The 25,290-nt window shown below is 46.7% G+C and overlaps 1 protein-coding gene across 4 annotated transcripts in view; it reads left to right on the plus strand.

Moving 5' to 3' along the window:
• MTSS1 (MTSS I-BAR domain containing 1) overlaps window positions 1-25,290 on the plus strand; it is a 189,518-nt gene that overhangs the window by 139,315 nt on the left and 24,913 nt on the right. For all 4 annotated transcript variants that reach the window (XM_035277395.3, XM_002759238.7, XM_002759239.6 and 1 more), the window contains exons 4-6: window positions 9,469-9,553; window positions 10,987-11,078; window positions 15,980-16,054. In XM_035277395.3, the coding sequence (XP_035133286.1) occupies window positions 9,469-9,553; window positions 10,987-11,078; window positions 15,980-16,054 (252 nt within the window). The remainder of the gene's footprint in view (window positions 1-9,468; window positions 9,554-10,986; window positions 11,079-15,979; window positions 16,055-25,290) is intronic.

Raw genomic sequence — 25,290 nt, forward strand, 5'->3', positions numbered from 1 at the left:
AGGTCAGTTGGGGGAGGCGAGGGGGTCACCTATCTCAATAGGTTAGTTTTTGGTGTGCATCTATTTTAGAAAAAGATTCCTGATGCAGTATGTCACAGGGGAACCTTCACTAATGTTTGTTATATTTGGTGTGTGTGGTAGCTGTGTGCCTGGGAACCATAGATTATAGATTTCCACTTTACTTAGATCTTTCTTTTTTTTTTTTCTTTCTTTCTTTCATTTTTTTTTTTTTTTTTTTGAGACAGTGTCTCACTGTGTCCTCCACACTGGAGTGCAGTGGCGTGTTCTTGACCCACTGCAACCTCTGCCTCCCGAGTTCAAGCAATTATCCTGCCTCAGCCTCCCGAGTAGCCAGGATTACAGGCACACACCACCATGCGGGCTAATTTTTGTATTTTTAATAGAGACAGGGTTTCACCCTGTTGGACAAGCTGATCTCAAACTCCTGACCTCAGGCAGTCTGCCCACCTCAGCCTCCCAAAGTGCTGTGATTATAGGCGTGAGCCACCGCGCCCAGCTACTTAGACGTTTTCAACTTGAGCCCTAGCAGATGCAGTAACAGAGGAAGGGTACATAACTACCACACACATCAAATAGAACAAATATGAGCGTAGGTTTCCTTGTGACATGTTGTATCAGGAATCTTTTTTTCTTTTTTTTTGAGAAAGAGTCTCGCTCTGTTGCCAGGCGCCTGACTGGAGTGCAGTGGCGCAATCTTGGCTCACTGCAACCTCTGCCTCCTGGGTTCAAGCAATTCTTCCGCCTCAGCCTCCTGAGTAGCTGGGATTACAGGCATGCGCTACCATGCCCAGCTAATTTTTGTGTTTTTAGTAGAGATGAGGTTTCACCATGTTGGCCAGGATGGTCTCGTTCTCCTGACCTTGTGATCCGCCCGCCTCGGCCTCCCAAAGCGCTGGGATTACAGGCGTGAGCCACCGCGCCCGGCCAGGAATCTTTTTCTAAAACATGCACACGTGTTCTAGTGCACACGCTCTTCCATCAGCAGGCAGCGAGGGCTTTGGGGAACGGAGCAACTGCTGGTGTTGGGATTCCAGCTGCTGTTTTCTGCAGATCTTCAGGGACACTTTGGGGCTGGCTGTTCATTGGTGGTCAGTGTTCAGACAGAAGTCCCAAGCCAGTGAGTGGGGAGGTGGCTTTCTTATCCACCACCCATTCTTCCTCCACGTTCTGGCTGGGTGCCGTGAAGGAGCTCTTCCTAACCAGACAGCTGCTGCCTTAGATCCTGCTGATGTATCTTCTCGGGCTCCCTTCCCTAGTTATTCGAGTATTTCCAATACTTTGGACTTGCACACAAGCTGCCTCTAGTTGAATTAACGCATCCCTAAGGCTGTAGAAGAGGGGGTTAGTGCCTGATGACTTTGTGGGGAATGTCCGTTATGTGTTTTTAAATTAGTGTTTCTTTAATGGCAAGTAGAATATTTTCTTCATTATGAGAACACGAGTTGCCTCTCGAGTTACCTCTGTGCTTATGAAGCTGGGAGTAGGCAGCGAACTCAAGAGCTTTTCAGAGCTTCTGCAGTGAGGGTTTGCGGAAAGCCCGCTGGTGCAGGGAGCGGGTCGAGTGGCTTCCTGGTGCCAGCACTGGAAACAGCGAGCCCTCCTGACGGGAAAAGGACGCATGTTCCCTAAGCCTGCACTTCTCTCCAGGGGCAAGTTTGCCCCCTGGGGACATTTCGAGTTGTCATGACTTGAGGAATGTTCCTGGCTTCTAGAGGATAGAGGCCAGGGAAGCTGCAGAACATCATACAATACACAGGACACAAAAATAATCATTCCTTTCTTTTTTTTTTTTGGAGGCAGGGGCTCAGTCACTCAGATTGAAGTGTGGTGGTGTGATGATTGCTCACTGTAGCCTTGAGCTCCTGAGTGCAGGTGATCCTCCTGCCTCAGCCTTCTGAGTGGTTGGGACTGTAGATGTGCACTGCCACACCCAGCTAATTATTTTTTTTTGTAGAGATGGGGTATTGCTCTGTTGCTGGCTGGTGTCGCTTAAAGCCAGAAGTTTGAGACCAAACTTTACGTGATCCTCCTGCCTCGGCCTCCCAAAATGTTGAAATTATAGGCATCGCCAACATGCCTGGCCAAAAATGGTCATTGTTGATTACAAAGAATGATCCGCTTCAAATGTCAGCAGAGCAGAGGCTGAGATGCCCTAACCCTAGATGAATTCCCCTGTCCTGGGCCCCTCTCCTGCAGAGGTGCCTGAGTGAGAGCATTCTCCTTTCCATTGGTTCTGTCTGGCTCCTGATCAGCCTTCGAGTAATGTCAGCTCTCGGGAATAGCAGAGACGCACAGTGACTTACTGTCACGGCGGCACACTTTTGCCAAAGCAGCTCTTCCGTCTGGCTTCCTTCAGCCCTTCCCCTCCACGCCGTAGAAGCTGGGCCTGACAAAACGGCTTTTCAGACCTCGCTTGCCACCTGCCCACACTGTAGCCCCCGAGAATGCCTGTCATTAGTCCCCTGCTATGCAGGGAGATGGCAGCTGCCTGCAAATGAGGCCGCTTGGGGGGACGGGACAATGCCCCTCGATGGACCCGCTGTCCTGCCTGTCGCTGCCAGGTCTCTGCGGCAAGGGGCAGTCTGACTTCAGACTTGAGGGGGCAAGGAAACTTTGCTTTTCTTATTTCCTCCCTAAACCTCCCCCCCAAATATGCATTAAACAATTTGTATTCTGTTTGTGGCTTTAATGTGCCTCTTTGTCCTCAGCTGGGAATGTCTCCAGCTTGTCATAGTGGGAGAGAGCCCTCGGGATCTGTAGAAGCAGGGCTTGGATTTTGGGTCTGGAGCTGACCAGCTCGGTGGCTCTGAGTAAGGCAGTAGATGTTCAGGTGTTTTCATTTGTAAAATGGGGCTGATGGTGCCTTTTACAGCGGGTTGCTGTCAGGACGGTGTTCCTTGCACCATTTTATCAGTATCCCTCCAACCAATCTTTGTAAGGTGCTCAAGGGCCAGGCCCCTTTCTTCACCGTCCTTGAAATCACATTAGTCCTTGCTTCACAGTACGACACGGGCCACTGAATGTAGTGCACCCTGGAAGGATATGTTGATATCCTAATCCCTGGCATCCGGGAATGTGACCATTCGACACATGGTCTTTGCTGATGTCATTAAGTTAGGATGATGTCATTAGGAGGACCCTAATCCAATAGGACTGGGGTCTTTATAGGAAGAGGGACATTTGGACACACACACACACACACGAATGCCTTCACACGTGTCTCTTGGGAAGATGGACACACACAGGCGGCAAGCCCAGCACAATGGAGGCAGAAATATAAACAATGCGGCTGCAAGCCAAGGAATGCCAGAGGCACCAGAAGCAAGGAAAAGGCAAGGAAGGACTCTCCCTGGAGGTTTCAGAGGGAGCGTGGCCCTGCCAACATCTGCATTTTAGATTTTTAGCCTCCGGAACGATGGTTGCTTTAAGCCAGCCAGTTTGGGATGCTTCGTTACAGCAGCCCCAAAAAGCCAGTACAACTACTCAATGGACAATTGTGGAGCGGGTGTCTTCATATGCAAAATATCTGGTGCTGGGCCCCAGCAGTCATGCTTTGGCTGCCCAGCGTGTGGATGGTTCGCTTCTTTGTTTTCATGGAGGACTCCTTCACAGATCACCCCGTGTAGATACCCACTGATTTTATGCTGCTTCATTAGAAAAGCATTTGCTCCTTATGGGAGAAAGTTTCTACATGTACCATGTGGAAAAGGGTGACGTTTTTGCCATAAAGTATTTGTGCGTCTCTAAGCAGTGGCATCAAGTGACCGACCTCTATTTCTTTTAGCAACTCATTGGCTCCTGGTTCTGGGAAGAAGCATGAGAGGCTATTGCTCCCTTCTCTCTTCTTCCAAGAAGCAGAACCAAATCAAAGTGGCTCTCACAATTAGGAAATAAGGATATGCTTGCAAAACAGGGGTGCCAGGCCCAGAGGAAGAGCGGGTTCAGGTTGGTGGCTAAGGGAGCTCACCGGGGACCCAGGATCTTTCTGTCTTCTATCCATAGGAGTGTCATCCTGAGGCAGGTATCCCCATGGCCTCAGGATGGTTGATGGCAGCAGCTGCACAGCCTGCTTCTCTGTTTGTGGCCTTTGGAGCCCTTTGGTGTGTTTCTCTTAAAATGAGGAAATCTTTCCCCAGAGGCCTCCTCAGCAGCCTCCTCTCTGTGTCTTTGTCTCATCCCTGAACAGCCACTGCCACAGGGGATGGAGTTAGCATCATGCATCTAGACTAAATACATGAGGGTGAATGGGTGCTGCAGTCAGCCACAGTGCCCGGCCACACTCTCCACATTCACAACTACTACCCTGTTTTCAATGGCCATGGTAAGGGTGCCACAAAGATGTCTACGTTCTAATCCCTAGAACCTGTGAATGTTACTGTACGTGGCCAAAGGGGTCTCTGCTGATGTGTGCTGATGTGTTGAAGGGTCTTGAGACAGGGAGGTGATCCCGGATGATCCAGGTGGGCCCTGCCTCATCGCAAGGATTCTCATGAGAAGGAGGCAGGAGAATCAGAGGCAGAGAGAGATGTAAGGACAGAAGCAGAGGTCGGAGAAGGGAGAAGATGCTGCATTGCTGGCTTTGAAGATAGACGAAGGGGCCACAAGCCAAGGAGTGCAGGCAGCCTCTAGCAGTGGGAAAAGGCAAGGAAATAAATTATTCCCTGCAGCCTCCAGAAGGAATGCAGCTGTGATACCTGATACCCTGTTGTTAGACCAGTGAAACTGAGTTTGGACTTCTGACTTTTGGAACTATAAGGTAATAAACTGTTGTTTTAAGCCACTAAGCTTGTCGTAATTTATTACAGCAGCAAAAGAAAACAAATACAGCATTGTATCTCTAGGCTGACCAGGAATCAAGGTAGAACCTTGCTAAGATGAAACAACTTGTTTTTATTTTGAATCTTTTACATAAGTATCTGGAGATTAAACAAAAGACAAACCCAGTTCCCTGGTCCTGCCTCCAGATAGGGCCAGCCTGGTGATTTTCTCTGAAAATGATAAATGTCGGTTCCTTTATCCAACACCAGTGCTAGGTGTGGAGAACACAGAAGTAAGTTCTTATCTTTACTCAAGCTGTTGCGTGTGCCTCAGCCAGCCACTTGATTCCACAAATATGCCCACTCGCAAGTGGGAGCTCTTCCAGACGTTTTCTCCATCTTTGTAGCTCAAGCCAGTTTCCTCTGAAGCATATTCAAACCTGCTGATTTTTGTTTAAGTTCTTGCAAGGGCTAGGGAGAGCATAAGATGTGAAGCACTTCCACAGATGGACCTATTTTTAGGGTGCCCATGTTGCTGAGATGAGCAGTGATTCCAACAGCTCAGTCCTGGGGTCCACAGTGGATGTCGTCTGCCTCCTGTCTTCGTGCCAGCTGGACACAGAGATGCTGCTGTTTGGAAGGTTTTTTTTTTTTGTGGTTATTTCCCGTCCTCTCTAGGGCTTCCTGTTCTACAGAGGCACAGTGGTGGAGCCACATACATTATGTCTAGAAATGGATGTTGTATCATAGTTCAGCTATTTTTTTTTTAAATTTTGAGACAGAGTCTCACTCTATTGCCCAGGCTGGAGTGCAGTGGTGTCATCTTAGCTCACCGCAACCTCCACCTCCATAGTTCTAGCGATTCTCCTGCTTCAGCCCTCCTGAATAGCTGGGATTGTAAGCATGCGCCACCACACCTGGCTAATTTTTGTATTTTTAGTAAAGACAGAGTTTTACCATGTTGGCCAGGCTGGTCTTGAACTCCTGACCTCAGATGATCTGCCCCACTTGGACTTCCACCCTGCTGGGATTACAGGTGTGAGCCACCACACCCAGCCAGTTTGTTTGTTTCTGAGAAGGCTTGGGCTTTCCTGGAGGTGATAAGTGACCAGTGGCAATCTATGGGAAATACCTGGGAAGGTGACAGAAGTAGTGAAGCAGAGAAACGGAGTGGGGGAACTGACATTTGAGATGATCTTTTCCAACATCATAATCTCAAGGAAACAGAGGCATGAGTTATCCATGAAGCAGCTCTCCATCCCTGAACTCCCTGTAGTAGCTTAGCAAGGACGGAGCTCAGTCCCTGTGGTACCGATTAGACAGGGCTAGGCTCAGGGCTAGGCTCTAGAAGCAAATGTGAGAGCTGGCTGTAAAGCAGTGACATCCATAATAGTGTGCCGAACGATAGATTTGGTGTAGGTGGTTCTAGGCTCTCATCTCTGCTCTATCCCATCTCCTTTTATCTATAACAAGTACAATATACCCGAGGGGATAAATGTATAGAGGCGGGAGCATCAGCCTAGCTTTGAGTTCCACTTACTAGCGATGCAACCTGTGACAATCACTCAGGCACTTTTCCTTCCTATACCATAGGATTGGTCACAGTACTGACGTGCTGGAGGTTCGGCAAGGATTAAATGAGTTGAAGTGTGCTCAACTCACAGCAGTGCCCGGCACATCAAGTGCTGTACATCTTCCTGTACCCTTAAACGCTCTCCAGCATTTTATTTTATTTATTTATTTTGAGACAGAGTTTCGCTCTTGTTACCCAGACTGGAGTGCAATGGCCCGATCTCGGCTCACTGCAACCTCCGCCTCCTGGGTTCAGGCAATTCTCCTGCCTCAGCCTCCCGAGTAGCTGGGATTACAGGCACGCGCCACCATGCCCAGCTAATGTTTGTATTTTTAGTAGAGACGGGGTTTCACCATGTTGACCAGGATGGTCTCGATTTCTTGACCTTGTGATCCACCCGCCTTGGCCTCCCAAAGTGCTGGGATTATAGGCGTGAGCCACCGCGCCCGGCCCTCTCCTGCATTTTAAATGACTGCGTACGATTCCATCACATGGTGGTGGTCTGTGGTTGGTTTAACATGATCTCTGCAATGGAATTTTGTTCCTGGTCTTTTGACGCTGCAAACAGTATTTCGATGACTGCCCTCGTGGGTAAGGGCTTGTTCTCACTCTTAATCATTTCTGCAGGTTACATTTCTAGAATTAGAATTGCTGGGTCAAAGAAAAATATTTTCAAGGCTTTTCTTGATAGAATGTTTTCTTGATACATTTTGCTCCAGGAAAGTAGTTTACACTCCTCCCATTAGTGAGTGAGTGTGCCGGTTTACTTGTGAGGCCAGGTTATTAACTTTTAATCAAATGAAGGCCCAGAAAAAAAAGTAGGAAATATTTCCCTGGGGTAAAATGTTCCTCATCTTTGCTTATAAGCAGCAAAAAGCTCAGGAGAACTTGGGAGAGTGCAGGAGGCAGGGCAGAGTGTGTGAAAACAGCGCCCTCTGCTGGCTCTCCCTGGTGCGAACGGTGGAGGATGGCAATGCTGAGATAGGTTTGGCATCCCCTCCTTTTTGGAGGCAGGTACATTTTAAAGAGACTCTGCTCATTTAAAAAGTCAAACTCGGGCAACAGCTAGCCCTTGCTTGGGTTCTTTTATAGCAGTGGTTTCAACAGGTGTGATGTTTTGCCCAACACTTGGTACTCTCTGGAGATATTTTGGAGGATCACAAATCTGGGTGTGGGGTTAAAGGAAGTCAGCCATTACTTCTGGTGGGTAGAGACAGTCAATGCTAAACATCGCACACCACACAGCACAGCCCAGCAGCAAAGCAGCATCAGCCCAGACTGTCAATGTCATCCAGATTGAGAAAACCCTGTTTTCAGAGGAATAGAGGCATTGCCCTAAGGTTTCTCTTTTCAGTATGAAATAAAATATAAAAATATTAATATACAATATATATGTCATAGTTACTATTATTTGGTTGTAGAAACCTGATGGTTTTGCACAATGAAATGGAAAACAGGTAGAACTGGAATAGCAAATGGACATTTCTAGAAGAGAGGGCACAGGAAAATCCAACCCATAATCATGTCACAAGTACTAACAAGAGAGGGAATGTTCTTCTCGTAATTCGACATGGTGAAACCTGCCACAAATTCCTGTGGCTTTCCCTTTAAGGTCTTGTCTGTTAAAAATAGTGCTTATTGGATACTTTCCCCCGAATTCACAAGCACCAGTGTTTTCATAACGTTTATAATTGTGCCCTCCAGTGTTCGGTGCAGAATTACTATGTGTGGTTATAATTTGCTCTCCCACGCCCCAGTAAATTCTGATTCAAGCATTGTTTTTAAGAGAGAGAAGGAAGAGAAGAACTTCAAAAATAGTCTTAGAGAAGGTGTGCCGAAGGGGAAAAGTATGACGAGAATTTCGGGAAAATCAAATGGGCTGCAGCTTCCTTCAGAATTTGCTGAGCTTGAAGACCTCTGTTCCTGGTGTTACCCAAGCCCATTTGAAAAATGTCCTGTTACTGGCTGGGTGCGGTGGCTCATGCCTTTAATTCTAGCTCTTTCAGAGGCCGAGGCGGGTGGATCACCTGAGGTCAGGAGTTCGAGAGCAGCCTGACCAACATGCAGAAACCCTGTCTCTACTAAAAATATAAAATTAGCCAGGTGCGATGGCACATGCCTGTAATTCCAGCTACTTGGGAGGCTGAGGTCAGGAGAATCTCTTGAACCCGGGAGGCATAGGTTACAGTGAGCCAAGATTGCACCATTGCACTCCAGCCTGGGCAACACACACAAAACTCTGTCTCAAAAAAAAAAAAAAAATCCTATTACTGGCTGAGCATGGTGGCTAACGCCTGTAATCTCAGCACTTTGGGAGGCCGAGGCAGGTGGACCACCTGAGGTCAGGAATTCGAGACCAGCCTGGACAACATGGTGAAAAACCCAGTCTCTACCCCCTCCCCCTGCCCCACACACAAATCAGCTGAGTAGTGGTGGCATGTTCCTGTAATCCCAGCTACTTGGGAGGCTGAGTCAGAAGAATCACTTGGACCTGGGAGGTAGAGGTTGCAGTGAGCTGTAATCGCACCACTGCACTCCAGCCTGAGCAAAACCCCATCTCAAAAAAAAAAAAAAAAAAAAAAAAAAAAGTCCTATTACCTCATTTTACTTTAGTCTTGCTATTCTCTGAATTACTTGTATTCCAGAACATTTGTCTTGAAATAATTAGCTAGCATGGCTGCCTTAGCTGTTCTAAATAATATTGAGAGGATTATTTTGTCAGAATCGGTGAGAAAACTATAGCTCTTCCCAAAACAGCAGATACTATCTTGATTATCTTTCATAAGAACTGTTTTTCAAACTACAGGTCATGGTCGATTTATAGGTTGTAAAGTCAATTTCTAGATCACAATCAGCATTACAAAAAAAAACAGATGAAATAGAAATGCACAGAGTATGCTATATAGTAAGAGCAGCCTTTTGTGATAGTTTTGGTGATACAGAGATCTGTCACCATACATACATATATGTTCACATGTGCTTGTGTGAATGCACACATGTGCATGGTGAGAGGTTTCTAAAGATAGTGGCTTAGATTTTACAACATGGTAAAATCTGACTTGTCAGTGATCCCTGCTAGTCCTCGTTCCCTCACCTTTACCTCTGTTGCTCTTTCAGGTGGGACCAGGGAGATTGGATCTGCTCTCACCAGGATGTGCATGAGGCACAGAAGCATAGAAGCCAAGCTGAGGCAGTTTTCAAGGTAAGGCTCATGTTTTGTCCCCATCTCAAACAGCCTTGCAGATTTCAGGTTAAGGAGGCAGTCATGCGTGGCACACAGCATTTAAATCCCCACAACCTATCTTTTTCCTGACTTGGCTCATTTATTGGATGAGTATTTGTCAGGCATCTGCTGCATGCCAGCCACTGGTTGAGGCCCTGGGGATGGAGCAGACAACTAGCCAGCCAGGCCCCTGCCTTCACGGAGCCTGCCATCCTGCATGGGTCACTCCTCTCCCTCTGCTGTTCGACGAGCTGGTGCAGCCTGCTGAGGCCTCTGAGGCCCCCACTACCCTGCAGGAGCCTTGTAGGAAGAGGGGCTGTGAAGTTGGAGAGTGAGATGTGCCTTGCTATCCTGTGTGCTTCCTCCAGACTCACCTAGGGATGTGGCAGCTTACATCCCCCTCCATACCGCCAGCTTCCTGTCTGGCTTGCAGGCATCCAGAGTAGGGAGAAATGGTAGTAGCTAGCACTGGAATTGAGTTACAAATGTTCAAGTGAAAGTGGACATTTTTTTCCAGGCAGATGAGCGTCATTCAGCAGTTTCACATGATTCTGTTTGGGAGACTGCACAAAATGAAGGGGCGCATCTGCAGACACCTTCACCCCTCAGTGACCCTGAGGCTGGCAGTGCAGCTCGAGAATTTTCTGGGTCCTTTCACTCTTCTTTCTCTCAAGGCTGTGAACACTTAGTCCATATTTATGACCTGTCAGGCTGCATGCACATCAGAACCTTGTGGGTATTTTTTAAAAATAGTGACGCTGGGCCCCACCCTTAAATTCTCCACTGAGGGTGAGGTAAGGCCCAAGTGTCCTTGCATTTTGGGGGTCCCTGTTGTGACCCCTATGGTTCTGCAACTTGGCTTGTTAATACAAGCACTGGAACATCACAGGGAGAATGGGAAGAAGGGTCACTCCCACCTGTCATGTTGGCAGCTTCTTAATAGTCATTGAAAAGCATTCTTGGGGTTGGGCGTGGTGATTCATGCCTGTAATCCCAGCACTTTGAGAGACTGAGGCGGGTGGATCACAAGGTCAGGAGATCAAGACCATACTGACCAACATGGTGAAATCCTGACTCTACTAAAATACAAAAAATTAGCCGGGCATGGTGGCATGTGCCTGTAGTCCCAGCTACTTGGGAGGCTGAGGCAGGGGAATCGCTTGAAGCCGGGAGGCGGAGGTTGCAGTGAGCCAAGATTGCGCCACTGCACTCCAGCCTGGAGACAGAGTGAGACTCCGTCTCCAAAAAACAAGCATTCTTGGAATATGACTGTTTGGGAGCCCAGGGGTTTAAATGAGAACGTCAGTTTCAGGTAATTGTGCTTTAGGTATATTTTGACAACCACATGTAAATCCTGACAACAGAATGCATCTATTTAATTTTTTCCTTTTTTTATCCCTTCTTGGTAAAAGTGCTTTAATTGATTGTCTGATAAACCCACTTCAAGAACAGATGGAAGAATGGAAGAAAGTGGCCAACCAGCTGGATAAAGACCATGCAAAAGGTACAGAATCGAGAGGTCTAGTGCATTATCGCACACCAGGGGGCGCTGTGGGAAATTGCTGCCTGACCCCTCTGCTAAGTTTATTGGTGTCATCACAACAGCTAAGGGCGGGCTCTGTCCCTGCTTCTCCTGTAGGGACATCCCTGTCAGGGGAAGAGGAGAACAAAGTGATCCCCTTGCAAGGCTGAGTGCAGTTTCTTTAGTGTGAACTAACATTCAGCAGGTGATACTTTGATCCCTCAGTGGCATGAATTGTATTCAGCTGAATTAAGAATAAATCACAGGGTGGGCACGGTGTCTCAGGCCTGTAATCCCAGCACTTTGGGAGGCTGAGGCAGGTGGATCACTTGAGGTCAGGAGTTCGAGACCAGCCTGGCCAACATGGTTAAACCCCATCTCTACTAAAAATACAAAAATTAGCCGGGGATGGTGGCAAGTGCCTGTAATTCCAGCTACTGGGGAGGCTGAGGTGGACGGATAACTTGAGGTCAGGAGACCGAAACCAGCCTGGCCAACTTGGTGAAACCCCATCTCTACTAAAATTTAAAAAATTAGCCAGGCGTGGTGGTGCACGCCTGTAATCCCAGCACGTTGGGAGGCTGAGACACGAGAATCACTTGAACCTGGGAGGCAGAGGTTTCAGTGAGCCGAGATTACACCACTGCACTCCAGCCTGAGTGACAGAGCAAGACACTGCTTCCCCCCAGCCCCCCAAAAAAGTATAAATCATAATGACAGGTTTAAACGTCACACACTTAAGGCATTTCAGCACATTTTGAAAGCCAGACTTTAAATGATATTAGCTTTAAATGGTGTCCTGCCCATTCTCTTTGTGCATTGTCTCAGGTAGGTGAGACAGGTCGTTGTGAACTGGTTGAGTCAGTTGTCAGGGACCTTGACAGTATGTGAAGGAATTAAGCATAATCTGCAGAGCAGATAGCACTGTTACTCTCAAGTGAGAGTGTTTGTGTTCCCTTCACACAGGCCAGCCAGACCGTTTTGTTAGAGCTTCTCATCCCCTGTTCAGGTCATTCTGGTGCTTTTTACGTGGTGGGGGCTGTGGGAGCTACACAATGATGAGTGTGGTATCTACTGAGACAGAAATATATTAACCCTGTTACAAAGCAAAGTAAAAGACTACAATGAAGACCCAACTGGGTGCTCTGGGAATGTCAATGGGAGCTCCTAAAATAGGCCTCTTTGTGACTATGAGGATGGTTTATTCTGCCCACTACAAGCTATATGATGAAAAATCATTCTGGGCTGGGCTCAATGGCTCATGCTTGTAATCTCAGCACTTTGGGAGGCTGAGGTGGGCGGATCACCTGAGGTTGAGAGTTTGAGACCAGCCTGACCAACATGGAGAAACCTCATCTCTACTAAAAATACAAAAATTAGTCAGGTGAGGTGGTGCATGCCTCTAATCCCAGCTACTCGGGAGGCTGAGGCAGGAGAATCGCTTGAACCCAGGAGGCGGAGGAGCAGTGAGCTGAGATTGCACCATTGCACTCCAGCCTGGGCAACAAGAGCAAAACTCCGTCTCAAAAGAAAAAAGAAGAAAATCATTCTGTGTCCTCAGCAACTATGAGTAGCCTCTAGAAAGTTGCACTTTCATTCAGATAATTCATTCCTCCCCTCGTTCAGGCACTGACGCCACTGAGACCTTAACGTATCCATGCCTGTGCAGGCTCTGGAGCCACAGAAATAAACAAGTTGGTCTTGGTTTTAGGTGCATGTCCTTTAAATTTGTCTATTACAGACAGTAGACTCTGCAGTCATGTCTTCTTTTTGATCAGAAATCACTTGTGTGGAACTTCAGCAAACCGTTTTGATACAGGAACCAGGAGGAGTGATGGCTTATTTGTGTTGAGATTCAGAAGTATGGATACAATAGCCAAATATTTAGCAGTTATATAAAGTTAATAGAGGCCAGGCATGATGGCTCACGCCTGTAATCCCAGCACTTTGGGAGGCTGAGGCGGGTGGATCACTTAAGGTCAGGAGTTTGAAGCCAGCCTGGCCAACATGGCGAAACCCCGTCTCTACTAAAAACACGCACAAAAAACTACCTAGGCGTGGTGGCATGCACCTGTAATCCCAGCTACTCGGGAGGCTAAGGCAGGAGAATCACTTGAACTCAGGAGGCAGAGGCTGCAGTCAGCCAAGATCGTGCTGTTGCACTCAAACCTGCAACATAGCAAGACTCCCTCTCAAGAAAAAAAAAAGTTAACATATAAACTTTTATCCCCTCTACCTTCACTTGAAGTTAGGGAGAGAGGCAAATTCAGAGGGGTAACTGGATCCCACTGTATGTTAATCAGGTCATGAGTTTTCTTAGGCTCACGAGATTTACCCATCTATACTTTTCATTGGGTAAAAGAAAATAGAACCATTTGAAATTTTTTCAGATGGGGAAGGAGCTGATAGTTTATGTTTGGCCCAGTTCAGTCCGTGCTGGCTGACTTGGCTGATTCATTGGCTGAGCATTTGTCAGGCATCTGCTGCATGCCCACACCAGCCGCTGGTCAAGGCCCTGGGGATGCAGCAGATAACCAGCCAGCCCGGCACTTGCCCTCAGGGAGCCTGCACTCCTGCTTGGGTCTTTCTTCACCCTCTGTGCCGTGAGGAACTGGTGCAGCCTGCCCAGGCCTTTTGGGCCCCCACCACCCTGCAGGAGTCTCCTCCTCCTTCTCTATTAAATGTTCCCCTTTGCTAGTGCAGGAAAACTGAGACTTCAAATTGGATGTGTAAGGCCTTTTGTAAGAGTGGTTGTGCTGAGCCCACTGGAGAAGGTAGCAAGTCTTTGCAGAGAGCTCTACTCATCCCATAAAACACAGGTCCCTTGATTTTCATGGAATATTCCCCCTCCCTCCCATCCCGACTGCATACAGAGAAGCATGTCTCAATTTTCTTCATAGGGGTCACATACAGAGACGAAGATCCTAGGCCTGAATGTGAATTGAGACTCATTATCTTGCCCTGAATTCCTGCTAAGTGGCCTCTGTGCAGAGAGGCCACGAATTTGTGGTGTACCCAGCCCCTGACCCCCAGCCTCGGTGACACAGCACTTCCTTCGTCTTTTCAGTTCAGCCTTAACTCAGAGAGCGTGATCCAAGTAGCAGCGACACACAACCCACCCTGCTAGCCCAGGATGCTCAGATGTGACCCAGATACTGCTCCTGCCCTCAGGGAGCTTACAGGGAGGGGGAGGAGAGACTGCAGGGCAGAGCACAGGATGTCAGGGGAGAGAGATACAGGGAGCTCCAGAGGTCGGAGAGGTTTGGCTGAGGCATTAGAAAACGAGATGCTGTGTGGAGGGATCCCAGTGGATGGACGTGGTTTCATCATGTTGATGTTAGGACGGTGAAGGTGTCCTAGTCAGAGATGACCATGCAGATAGGCAGGGAAGATGCAGGAATAAACAGAAGAGAGTGGAGAGCCGTCCTCCATAGACTTCAGTTCATCCTGCAGAGGCTTTGGGTGCCAGTGTGAGGGAGCCTGAGAGTTATGACATGAACAGTGTTGTGCTTTTGGAAAACTCTTCTGGCCACTGTTTAAGCCTTCCACAAATGTATCTCCATGACCACGTGCCAGGCTTTGTGCTAGGCATTGGAGACAGAGGGTCCAGAACGATACAGCCCCTTCTTTCTGGAACCAAAGTGTGCAGATGCTGGTGGGTCAGTGAAAGGGGGAGACGTGGATCAGAGGATCCCATACCTGCAGTGAGTGAAAGGAAGAAGAGAAGGCCTGCAGGTCGAGCTAAGGAGGAGAAACTGAAGAGAGAGGGAAGGAGAGGAAGGACTGGCTGCAGGGTGATTCCAGGTGCATATAAATAGGCTTAGGGCCAGTGGAAGGGAAACCTCAGAGCTGGCTGCAAGGGAGCTGGCCAAGGTGAAATGTACAGCAGCTGGCAATTAATTCACTCTGGGGGCAGCAAAGGGGAGAAGGGTCAGAGGTGACCGTCATCCCAGGTGTCTGTGTCTGGATGATGAGGATGCCAGCAACAGAAATGGGGCAGTCTGTGAATGGGCCATTGGTGGAGGAGGAAGCAGTTGGTAGGGAATGTGGTGCATGTGGACTGCCCCTCTGAGGTGTCCATGGAGCTAACCACATGATCCATGCTGAAAATAAGGCAGCTGGCTCTTGCCCAGTATCCCCACTGTGTGATCCAGCTTCTCCTGCTGTATGAGACACTTTTTTCTGGATTTTAACATCTGGCCAGCATCTTTTCCATGTAGAGTTTTATTTTATTTTGTTTTGTTTTAGCAAAATACTGTGAATTTGGGCTTTGGGAAAGTAGATAATATTGAAAAATCTTTCCAGATACTTGAGCTGAGAAATTGTGAATTTTTTTCATTTTTATTGAAGTATTCCTGGCTGGGCGCAGTGGCTCGCCTGTAATCCCAGCACTTTGGGAGGCGGACGTGGGTGAATCACTTGAGGTCAGGTGTTCAAGACTAGCCTCCCCAGCATGGTAAAAACACATCTCTATTAAAAACACAAAAATTAGCCGGGCGAGGTGGCAGGTGCCTGTAATCCCAGCTATTCGGGAGGCTGAGGCCAGAGAATCACTTGAACTTGGGAGGTGGAGGTTACAATGAGCCGAGATCACACCACTGCATATCCGCCTGGGTTACAGAAAGAGACTCCATCTCCAGAAAAGAAAAAAAAAAAAAAGTATTCCCAAATGGAGCCTCCCCTGAAAGCTGGTATGAGTGAATATGACAGGGCAAGACCATTGTGCAATTTATTTTTATGTCCCTAGCACCTTGGTTGTAAAATGTTCTGATAAAGCCATTGACGGCATTTCACAGTTAATGCTTTCTGAGATAATGGCTGTTCCCAAAATATTTTCTGTTAAGCAAAGTGGTAAAAATATTCCATATTCTGCTTTCTCTTAGAATATAAAAAAGCCCGCCAAGAGATAAAAAAGAAGTCCTCGGATACGCTGAAACTGCAGAAGAAAGCAAAAAAAGGTAACTCCTAAAATTCTGCCACCGATGTTGTTACTGCTGATGGAGTGTGCTTGGTTTGTCTTTGAAGCAAAAGGTGCTCACTTCAGAGACTTCCTTAAGTCTGATGGCCCTGGGAACCCAGAGGGGAGCAAACAGGACCTGTCTGAGTGAAAGTTCTCACAGTGCAGAGTAGGTATTAATTTGAGGCCCTTGCCAAGTGGCACTTGACATGTTCCTTCCCCAGCTTTGTCTTCCAAGTTTGACAGTTTCCATGCCTACTGTGCTTTGTAATGATACCTATAAATTTCTTAGAAGCCTTGGGATAATGCAGAAAGGCCTTTATGCAAATGTTCTCTAGTAATTATTACAGAAATTATGTCATTTTCTCCTGCAGCTTTCACAGCCTATAATCTCTGAAACCCTTTATTAAGTCTTGTGAAAATGCTAGGAATGGGTGCAGGGGAAGCTGGAAGTCATGACCATACAGGGGATTTTCCATGGTGTTCGTGTGGGGAGGAGCTTGATAATCTACCACTGAGCAGAACCAGGCAAGATGCCTTCCTCCACGTCCTCATTTATCCTCCCTCGCAAACCAGTGAATTGTCAGATCTTTGACCCACCTTTGTTCCTCCAGAATGGACTGGGAGTTTGAGAGAAAAATCTAGCAGCATCCAGTTTGCAAGCACTTTTAACTTTTTTTTTTTTTTTTTTTTTTTGAGCTGGAGTTTCGCTCTGTTGCCAAGCTGGAGTGCAGTGGCGTGATCTTAGCTCACTGCAACCTCTGACTCCCTGGTTCAAGCAATGCTCCTGCCTTAGCCTCTCCAGTAGCTGACACTACAGGTGTGTGCCACCATGCTCGGCTAATTTTTGTATTTTTAGTAGAGATGGGGTTTCATCATGTTGGCCAGGATGGATTCAATCTCTTGACCTCTCATGATCCACCCACCTCTCAAAGTGCTGGGATTACAGGCATGAGCCACCGCGCCCAGCCTGCACTTGTAACATTTTACTACCATCTAAAAACATAGGGACTTTGTCCTGAGCTGGAGAAGGCAACATTCCTTCCAGTCTGTTCTTCTTTGACATCAAGTTTCTTTCTGAATCTGCTGCTTCACCACTGACAAGATGGGGTTCTCCCGTCAGGCTGCTCTGTGGGTGGTATTTACCATCAATTTGAGACAGCAACCTTTTCCAGTTGGGATCCCCCACACTGAATTTCCTCTCCCCCAAACAAGCAGTTCTCTGTTGGGAATAGAAGAAAACACATTTGGAGGGATGGGATGGAGGAGAGAGGTGTGGGGTGGGGTGGTGATAGGACAGTTTTTAACCTTGAACATTTCTAAAAAATGAGGCCCTCCCCCCAAATTTTCACAACAGTCACAAGCCCATTTCAAGATAAAGACAGCAGAATTTTCACCCACATCAGATTTTCCATCAGTGTTGGCCCCAGCAGTTTCTTTTGGATGTTTTTTTGGTCTGGAGCTCCTCATATTTGTATCCTGTCTAACCAAGGCACCTGGGAGCTAGTGTTTGATAAGTAATAGGGTTTATGACATAGCAACATTTTAGTGACTCTAGAGGGAAACATTTATAAGTAAAATTACTACCGTATTCCATGAAGTCCGAGGCCCACAGGAGAGCAGGCTGGTCACAGTTCGGTGCTGAACTCCCTATAACTGACAGGTTGGCAGCTTTCAGAGAGGAGGGATTCCTGGGCTGAGAGAGATGGTCCAGGGAAGATGCTTAGGTTTAGAAAAGGTTTGGGAGTTTGGTGAAAAGGATAAGGTAAGAAAAAGTAGCTATTTTGCCTCAGCTCTTCCACAGCTCACTTTTCAGAGGCCCAAAGTTCTTGGCTGCAGTGATAATCCTTTTATCTAAATTCTGCATGGAGGCTGAATTGGTTCTCATCTCTCACTCAAAGTTACTGACGTTGCCCAATTAGTAGAATTTATACCTCTGGGTGAAGCCTGATAGGATGATTGCAGTGCAACATCAAAGGAAGTTTCTGGCAATTAGACCTTCCTAGCACTGGCTTGGGCTGCCTGCAGGATTACCAGCTCCCCATTGAGGCTGGATAGAAAGACTTTGGACCCATAGGATGCTGCACTGTGTATAACGTGAAGAGGGGCATCTGGCCCTGGGACTTGGGAATGACTGGCATTTAGTTGTGTTGTTCCTTAGGGTACATGGGCCTGAAGGCTGAGAGAGTGGGCTGAGATCAGGAGTTTCTGAAGCATCCGTCTTCTCAGCTAGAGGTTTATACCAGCAGCCTCTGGCACCATGTCAGATGGTAGACTTATGTCCATGAGATCAGTCAGATCAGTAGCTTGGAATGTTCTGGAGAATTTCTAGTTACTTTAAGATACAACCAGAAAATAATTTGTATTTCTATCCTTTATAAAAACCTTTTTCTAAAATTTGTAAGTGCATTTTCGGATCAGGTGTTTCTATTTGTATGTTTCTGGGATGAAAGCAGCCTTCTAAAAGGTACTAGACTAGAGTCATATCCGGACTGGACTGGTTTATGGAGAGGCACACATATGGCTGAGAATGGACTGAGAAAAACACAGCTCACTTAAGGGCTAAAAGAAATCTGCTTATTTGAGGCTTTGAATTATTAGGGGTCTGGTTAGCTGACATTTCCCTTTCTCCTAGAAAATCTCGAGGGATCTGTTTCATCTCTTTCAAGTGGCAGATTCCTGGACCCTTGGTTTGCAAAATTATTAGCAGTTTCTTTTAACACACCATGCGTTTCAGATGGAAGAAGGCTTTGGATACATTTTTTTTTTTTTTTTTTTGCCCTGATAGATGGAATCTAATGTATGCAGCCAGATAATCACTTCCTTTTTAATACCTTTCCAGGAGATTCTCAAGCAGCTTTCTGCCATGCCTTTTTCAAAAACTGTGATCTTTAATCTAAAAATTCTTCAGACTCTCCTTTTAGCATTTCAGGTGCCTTTTGTGTGTAAGCGTGGTTTTACCACCATCCTTGACGTGGGCAGACATGCACGGATGTGATTTTTGTGAGCGGCTCACTTTCCTTCTTACTCTGCAGATAACACCTTTTATCACATTCTTCGACTCTTACTGTAGAGAGAGGTAGTTTGTAATCTAAAGGTATTTAAATATTTCCATCAGGAAACTTTCAATGGTTTGCCTTTGGTAGGTTTTATCTCAAAATCGCTGTAAAGCAATTCGGGATATGCTATTGCTGTGGGTGAGTGGGCCTGTTTTTCTCAAAGGCAGGCTTGTCGGATGCCTACTGAAAGTAAACACAAGGCAGGGAGTTAGCCAGTCCTCACCGTCAGAGAAATTCTGGGCTCGTGCATAGGTCAAGAGTGCGGGGCAGAGCCAGCGTTCCCAATAGGTGGAGGGACAGAGGTGGCAGGATGCTGGGGAGATGGTCTGGAGCTGACTCTGTAGCTGCGGGCTCTGGACAGTGTCTTTTGAGCCCTCTGCCTGCTTCATGATGTCAGTTCATTGCCGTGGAGGTCTTGGAGTTGACCATGACCCAATGGGGGAAAGTAAGAGAATATCAGAAATGAGAGGCATTTTACGTTGTATTTACCTACATGAGCCACCCGACTGTATGAATGGAACTCAGCAGACTTATTTTCATTTAATTCCCATATTATTACCAGTGTAAATTAAGAATTCTGGGATGGGTGTGGTGGCTCACACCTGTAATCCCAGGACTTTGGGAGGCTGAGGTGGGTGGATTATGAGGTCAAGAGATTGAGACCATCCTGGCCAACATGGTGAAACTCCATCTCTACTAAAAATACAAAAATTAGCTGGGCGTGGTGGCACGTGCCTATAGTCTTAGCCACTCGGGAAGCTGAGACAGGAGAATCACTTGAACCCAGGAGGCAGAGGTTGCAGTGAGCCGAGATCCTGTCACTGCACTCCAGCCTGGTGATGGAGTAAGACTCTGTCTCAGAAAAAAAAATTAATTCTAGTAAAGCCTTCTGTTTCCATCTGTAACTACTAAAAGTTTATCATGGATTTTTAAAAGTAATAATGGCCAGCATTCATTAGGTGCTGCTTATGATAATTGTTCCATGTATTACCATGAGATCTTACACTGAAGAAGTCTTGATTTTTTTTTTTTTTTTGAGTCAGCATCTTGATAGTTGGCCTAGGCTGGCCTCAAACTCCTGGGCTCCAGGGATCTTCCCACCTTAGCCTCCCTAGTAGCTGGGATTACCACTGCACCCAGTGGGGACTGTTTTTGAGAGACAGAGAGAGAGAGAGAGAGAGAGAGAGAGAGAGAGACAGACAGAGAACTGACCATTATAATATATTAACTGTACAGCTGACATTTAAATAGTTGACTCTTTCCACTAGATGCTGCAAAGCCAATGTTAGAAATGTAATAAACAGACTCACAGAGTTCTATACTAGTGTAATATTTGCTGTTACACTGCAATTTTGAGTTCTTTAATTTTTTTTTTTTCCATTTTCATCGCTCCCTAAGCTTTGTTTCCTAGGATTCCCTGGATATTTTTCAAGTGATGGTAAATTACACTTGAAAGGTTTTCTTGCCAAAGCTTGGCTTCTTCTGGGTATATATTCTTCATCTCTCTTTTAAAAAATCCTTGCTGTATTCTCTAGGGTTTTTTTTTTATTACTAATGAGGAAGGTTTTGTTTAGATGAGAAGGAACAGATATTAGTAAGACAGAGAAGGGGAAGGTGGATGTGAGCTCCTGGGGGATGTGGGTTTCATCAGCTGTAATATCAAATTTGGTGGCGAGCCGTGGACTGCGTGACACATGAAACAAAGGTAAGACTGCTGCTGCTTGGACACCGGTTTGACTTTATTATTTTCCTTTTTGTGTCAATTGTGTATCCTGCACTTTCTCACCGTGTGCCCCCCGCCAGTGGACACTCTTGGTAAGTCTACCATCCCAAATCTCTGGTGGCTGCTCACGGTGTGGTCCTTGCTGTGGGCTTTCCGTGGTTGTCCAGACCTCTGCTAGCTGCCCAAGTTTTCCTACCAGCTCAGAACAATCAACTGTGCCTACTTAATTTTCCACAACTTTAAGAAAATTGTGTGTGTTGTGTTTTGTTTTCTTTCTTGGATGTTTGGCCATTTACAATGTTAGCACGACAGTCTGAGAGCGTTTGAGTCATCATAATTCAGTATTAGCCTCATGAAAAAAAGAAATACAGAGCGACTTAAACTGTCCTTTCCTCAGGAAATAAGCATTTTTGCGACCACATCTACCTGCGTAGATACATATGTGTATATTTACACCACAAACTAGACCTGCAAGCCTCACAATAATTCTCAAATCACATTTGGTTGCATTAAGCTTGCAAAACATCTTTAACTTTGTCCTTTCCGCAAGACCATATAGTTCTTTCCATAACCAATGATTAATTTTTAAAAAAATAAACCCAGCCAGGAGCAGTGGCTCACGCCTGTAATCCCAGCACTTTGGGAGGCAGAGGTGGGCAGATCACCTGAGGTCAGGAGTTCAAGACCAGCCTGACCAACATGGAGAAACCCCATCTCTACTAAAAATACAAAATTAGCTGGGCATGGTGGCGCATGCCTGTAATCCCAGCTACTCAAGAGGCTGAGGCAGGAGAATCGCTTGAACCTGGGAGGCGGAGGTTGTGGTGAACCCAGATTGTGCCACTGTACTCCAGCCTGGGCAACAAGAACGAAACCCCCTCTCAAAAAATTAATTAGTCAATTAATTATTTTTACAAGTATTTCTTATTTCAGTAGAGTTTGTGAAATGTTTCATTTCAAAAGTATCAGATCTTCCAATGAAGTCATCAGAATGATTCTTCTTGACTGAATGTTGACCTTCACTCTGTGGGTGATCATGCTGCTAAAACTTCAAGTTGCTTTTGGAGTCCTGTTGCTGTCCCTCTGTCCCGGGAGGTCTGTCTGTGAGGTGTCTGTGTGGTTCATCTTGCCTGAGTGTGCCCAGGTGTTCTCTGAGCATTTTACTAAAGAGCTCCAAAGGGGCTTTTGAAGTGGATTCTGTCATTTACAGCAAACCCAGTGCACAAACGTCTCCTCTGATGGCTGGGGCTGGCACGGCCCACTATCTTAGGGGACACACTTCTGCCTCTATTTCCTTCATGGTGATGTTGGGCTAGTGGTACCCCAACTTTAAAAATGATCATCCTTTCCAGTTCTGAACATTGTGATTACGAAACAGCTGGCACAGTTTCTAGTAAACCTTTGGAAGGAAGGTAAGACACAGCCACTTTTTTGCTTATTGCAGTAAAATTCACATAACAGAATTTATTGTTTTAACTGTTTTAAAGTACAAGTTTCAGTGGCTTTTAGTACATTCATGGTATTGTGCAACCATCACCACTGTCTCATTTCAGAACATTTTCATTAGCCCCGAAAGACACCTGATGCCCATTAGCAGTCACTCCGTCTCCCAGTCTCCCCACTCGCCCAGACCCTGACCACCACTCATCTGCCTTCTGTCTCTGGATTTGCCTATTCTGGACATTTTATACAAGTGGAATTATACAGTACAGAGCCTTTTGAGGACACACTCCCTCAAATCTTGAGTTTTACTGGAACCTTTGCTGAGAGCCTGGCATGAGTCAGTTCATGGAGTAAACAGAGCATTTTATTTGTTTGACATGACGGGAAGTCAGTTTGGAATGAATATAGAAACTGTATAGCCTTCTGACTTTGTAAGTTCTAAAGATTCTGCTTATTTTTCAAAGAGAAATCTCTGCAGTCCTCTTTAGTTTTTTCTCTTGTAGGGGCTGGTTCATAGAGCAAAGTCACAGTGAATTTGGCTATAGAGACACGAGAAAAGCTATATGACTTCTAGCTCTTATAAATTTTTAAAATATATATACACAGAGAAAAATAATTCTTTAATTATTTTTAGGAATTGGCTTGGCTGGGCATGGAGGTGTGGTGGCTCACGCCTGTAATCCCAGCACTTTGGGAGGCTGCAGATCACCTGAGGTCAGGAATTCGAGACCAGCTTGGTCAAAGTGCAAAACCCCATCATGATCTTGGCTCACTGCAACCTCCACCTCCTGGGTTCAAGTGATGATCCAGCTTCAGCCTCTTGAGTAGCTGGGATTACAGGTGCCTGTCACCACACCTGGCTAATTTTTATATTTTTAGTAGAGAGAGGGTTTTGCCATATTGGCCAGGATGGTCTCCAACTCCTGAACTCAGGTGATCCTCTCACCTTGGCCTCCCAAAGTGTGCCCGGCCAGTGCTGGGAATAATATAAGCAAAGGTGTAACCTGGGGGTCAAGAGGAAGGAGCCTCACTAAGCCTGGGGATAGGGTAGTGATAAAGAGGAGGATGATGAGGGGTCAGCTTGCGAAGAATGGGGAGGGGGTATTCATGTAGCGGGGACAGCATGCACCAAGACATAGCTCTTGCCATTTAGAGAGGAGCACCAGCAACGGTGGTAAAGGGTAGTCATGTCACGTGTGTTTGATGCTTTGAGGTGGGGCTGTTGTCCCACCAAGTGTGGACTGTGTGCTTAGAGAATCATTAGGGACTCCTGGCTACTCAGCCTCTGGCTTCCTGGACCGCACCCCTCCCCACACACTGACCTGCCTCCAGGATGGTTCAATCACTGGGCCTCAATTCTGATCAGACCCCAAAGTGGACCTCACACGCCTCTCCACATCATTCTTCCTTTCTTGGAAAAAGCCTGTGAAATGTGAATCCTTTTCCCTATGTGCGGTGGTCTGCTCATCCCTGAGCATATCCAGCCTAGGCAGTCATCCACACGAACGTTTCTTATGTTCACAAAACCAGCAGAAAGCACTCTCAGAATGACCCTGAAACCCACAATCAGACCTTCAATGCCCTGCCTCAGTCGTAAAAATTGAATGTGTCTGGATTCCCTGCAACCCAACCCCCTTGATTTTTGAAGAGGGATAGTGCTCGGAGCTCCTCTTCCCACAGGGATGTTGGTGGAAGAAGAATAAGGAGCAGACAGTGGGATGGTTCCAGCCATTTCTTCAAGGCCACTCCCAGGGCTCAGAAGGCTGATGGGGAAATGCAGAATATGGGCACAGCCAGAACCCTTCCATTTGGGTGGAAGCAGGGGTGGTAGAATTTTGCCTTTAGACCTAGTGCGACAATCAGGAAGCTGGCCCTGACCTGAATCCATAGGTGTTTGAATTTAACTCAGAAATCTCCTGCAAGGCTAGGCTTGGTGGCACACACCTGTAATCCTAGCACTTTGGGAGGCCAAGGCAGGCAGATCACTTGAGGTCAGGAGTTTGAGACCAGCCTGGCCGTCATGGCAAAACCCCATCTCTACTGAAAATACAAAAGTTTTTTGGGCATGGTGGCATGCACCTGTACTCTCAGCTACTTGGGATGCCAAGGCAGGAGAACTGCTTAAACCTGGGAGGCAGAAGTTGCAGTGAGCCAAGATTGCACCACTGCATTCCAGTCTGGGCAACAGAGTGAGAACCTGTCTCCAAAAAAGAAAAGAAAAGAAAAGAAGTCCCCTGCAGAAGGATGTTGCATTTCAGGTGAATGCACGTAGCCTTCAGAGGCTGGGCTATTTATTAGCTGTATTTCACAAGTGAGGATTCTAGATAAACACAGGCCAAACGCATCCACCAGAGGCCTGGAGCTGTGAACTCTCTTCCTTTGCAAAGCTCGTGTCCAGTAAAACCTCACATAGACACAGCTCCTTGAGTGCCTTGCCCATGACTCTGGTCTCAGAATGCCCTGGGTGTCCTGTGCACAATGGAACTATTATCAAGGTGCAGTGCACCTGACTACCCTGTGGCTGCCTTCAGGGGCCAGGGGAGAGGTATGTAGAGTGTGGAGGCATGCCAGGAGCTGAGTGCTTTTCTTAGCATTAATTTTTGACCAAATATAAAACAGCAGAGAAGGAAAAGGCCTAAGACAAAGCCTGACGGAGTAGCAGGGTGGGGAGGTACTTGCTGCCTCTCTTGAGTTGCAACCTGTCAGCCATTCATGGTTTTCATAGGTCTAATTGATTCATGCCTGGTGCCATCCTTCCATTCATAAACGTCCTTGACTACTGCAGATGAGTCCTGCACAACATTCAAGCCTCCATCTATTAGTTCGTTCTTTCATTCATTCAGGAAAGGGGTATGACCTGCCTCTTCAGTGCTTAGACTCTGCTAGCTGCTAAGGAGATAAAAGTAGCATCCACCCTTAAGCTGTCCTCAGAATGAAGAATGCATTTATGTTCCCACATCAGTTCTCTGACTGCAGCTGGCTGTCCTGTTAAATTCAGTTATGACACTACCT

This window comes from Callithrix jacchus, chromosome 16, assembly GCF_049354715.1.
Source record: "Callithrix jacchus isolate 240 chromosome 16, calJac240_pri, whole genome shotgun sequence".
In the NCBI taxonomy this organism is placed as follows: Eukaryota; Metazoa; Chordata; class Mammalia; order Primates; family Cebidae; genus Callithrix; species Callithrix jacchus.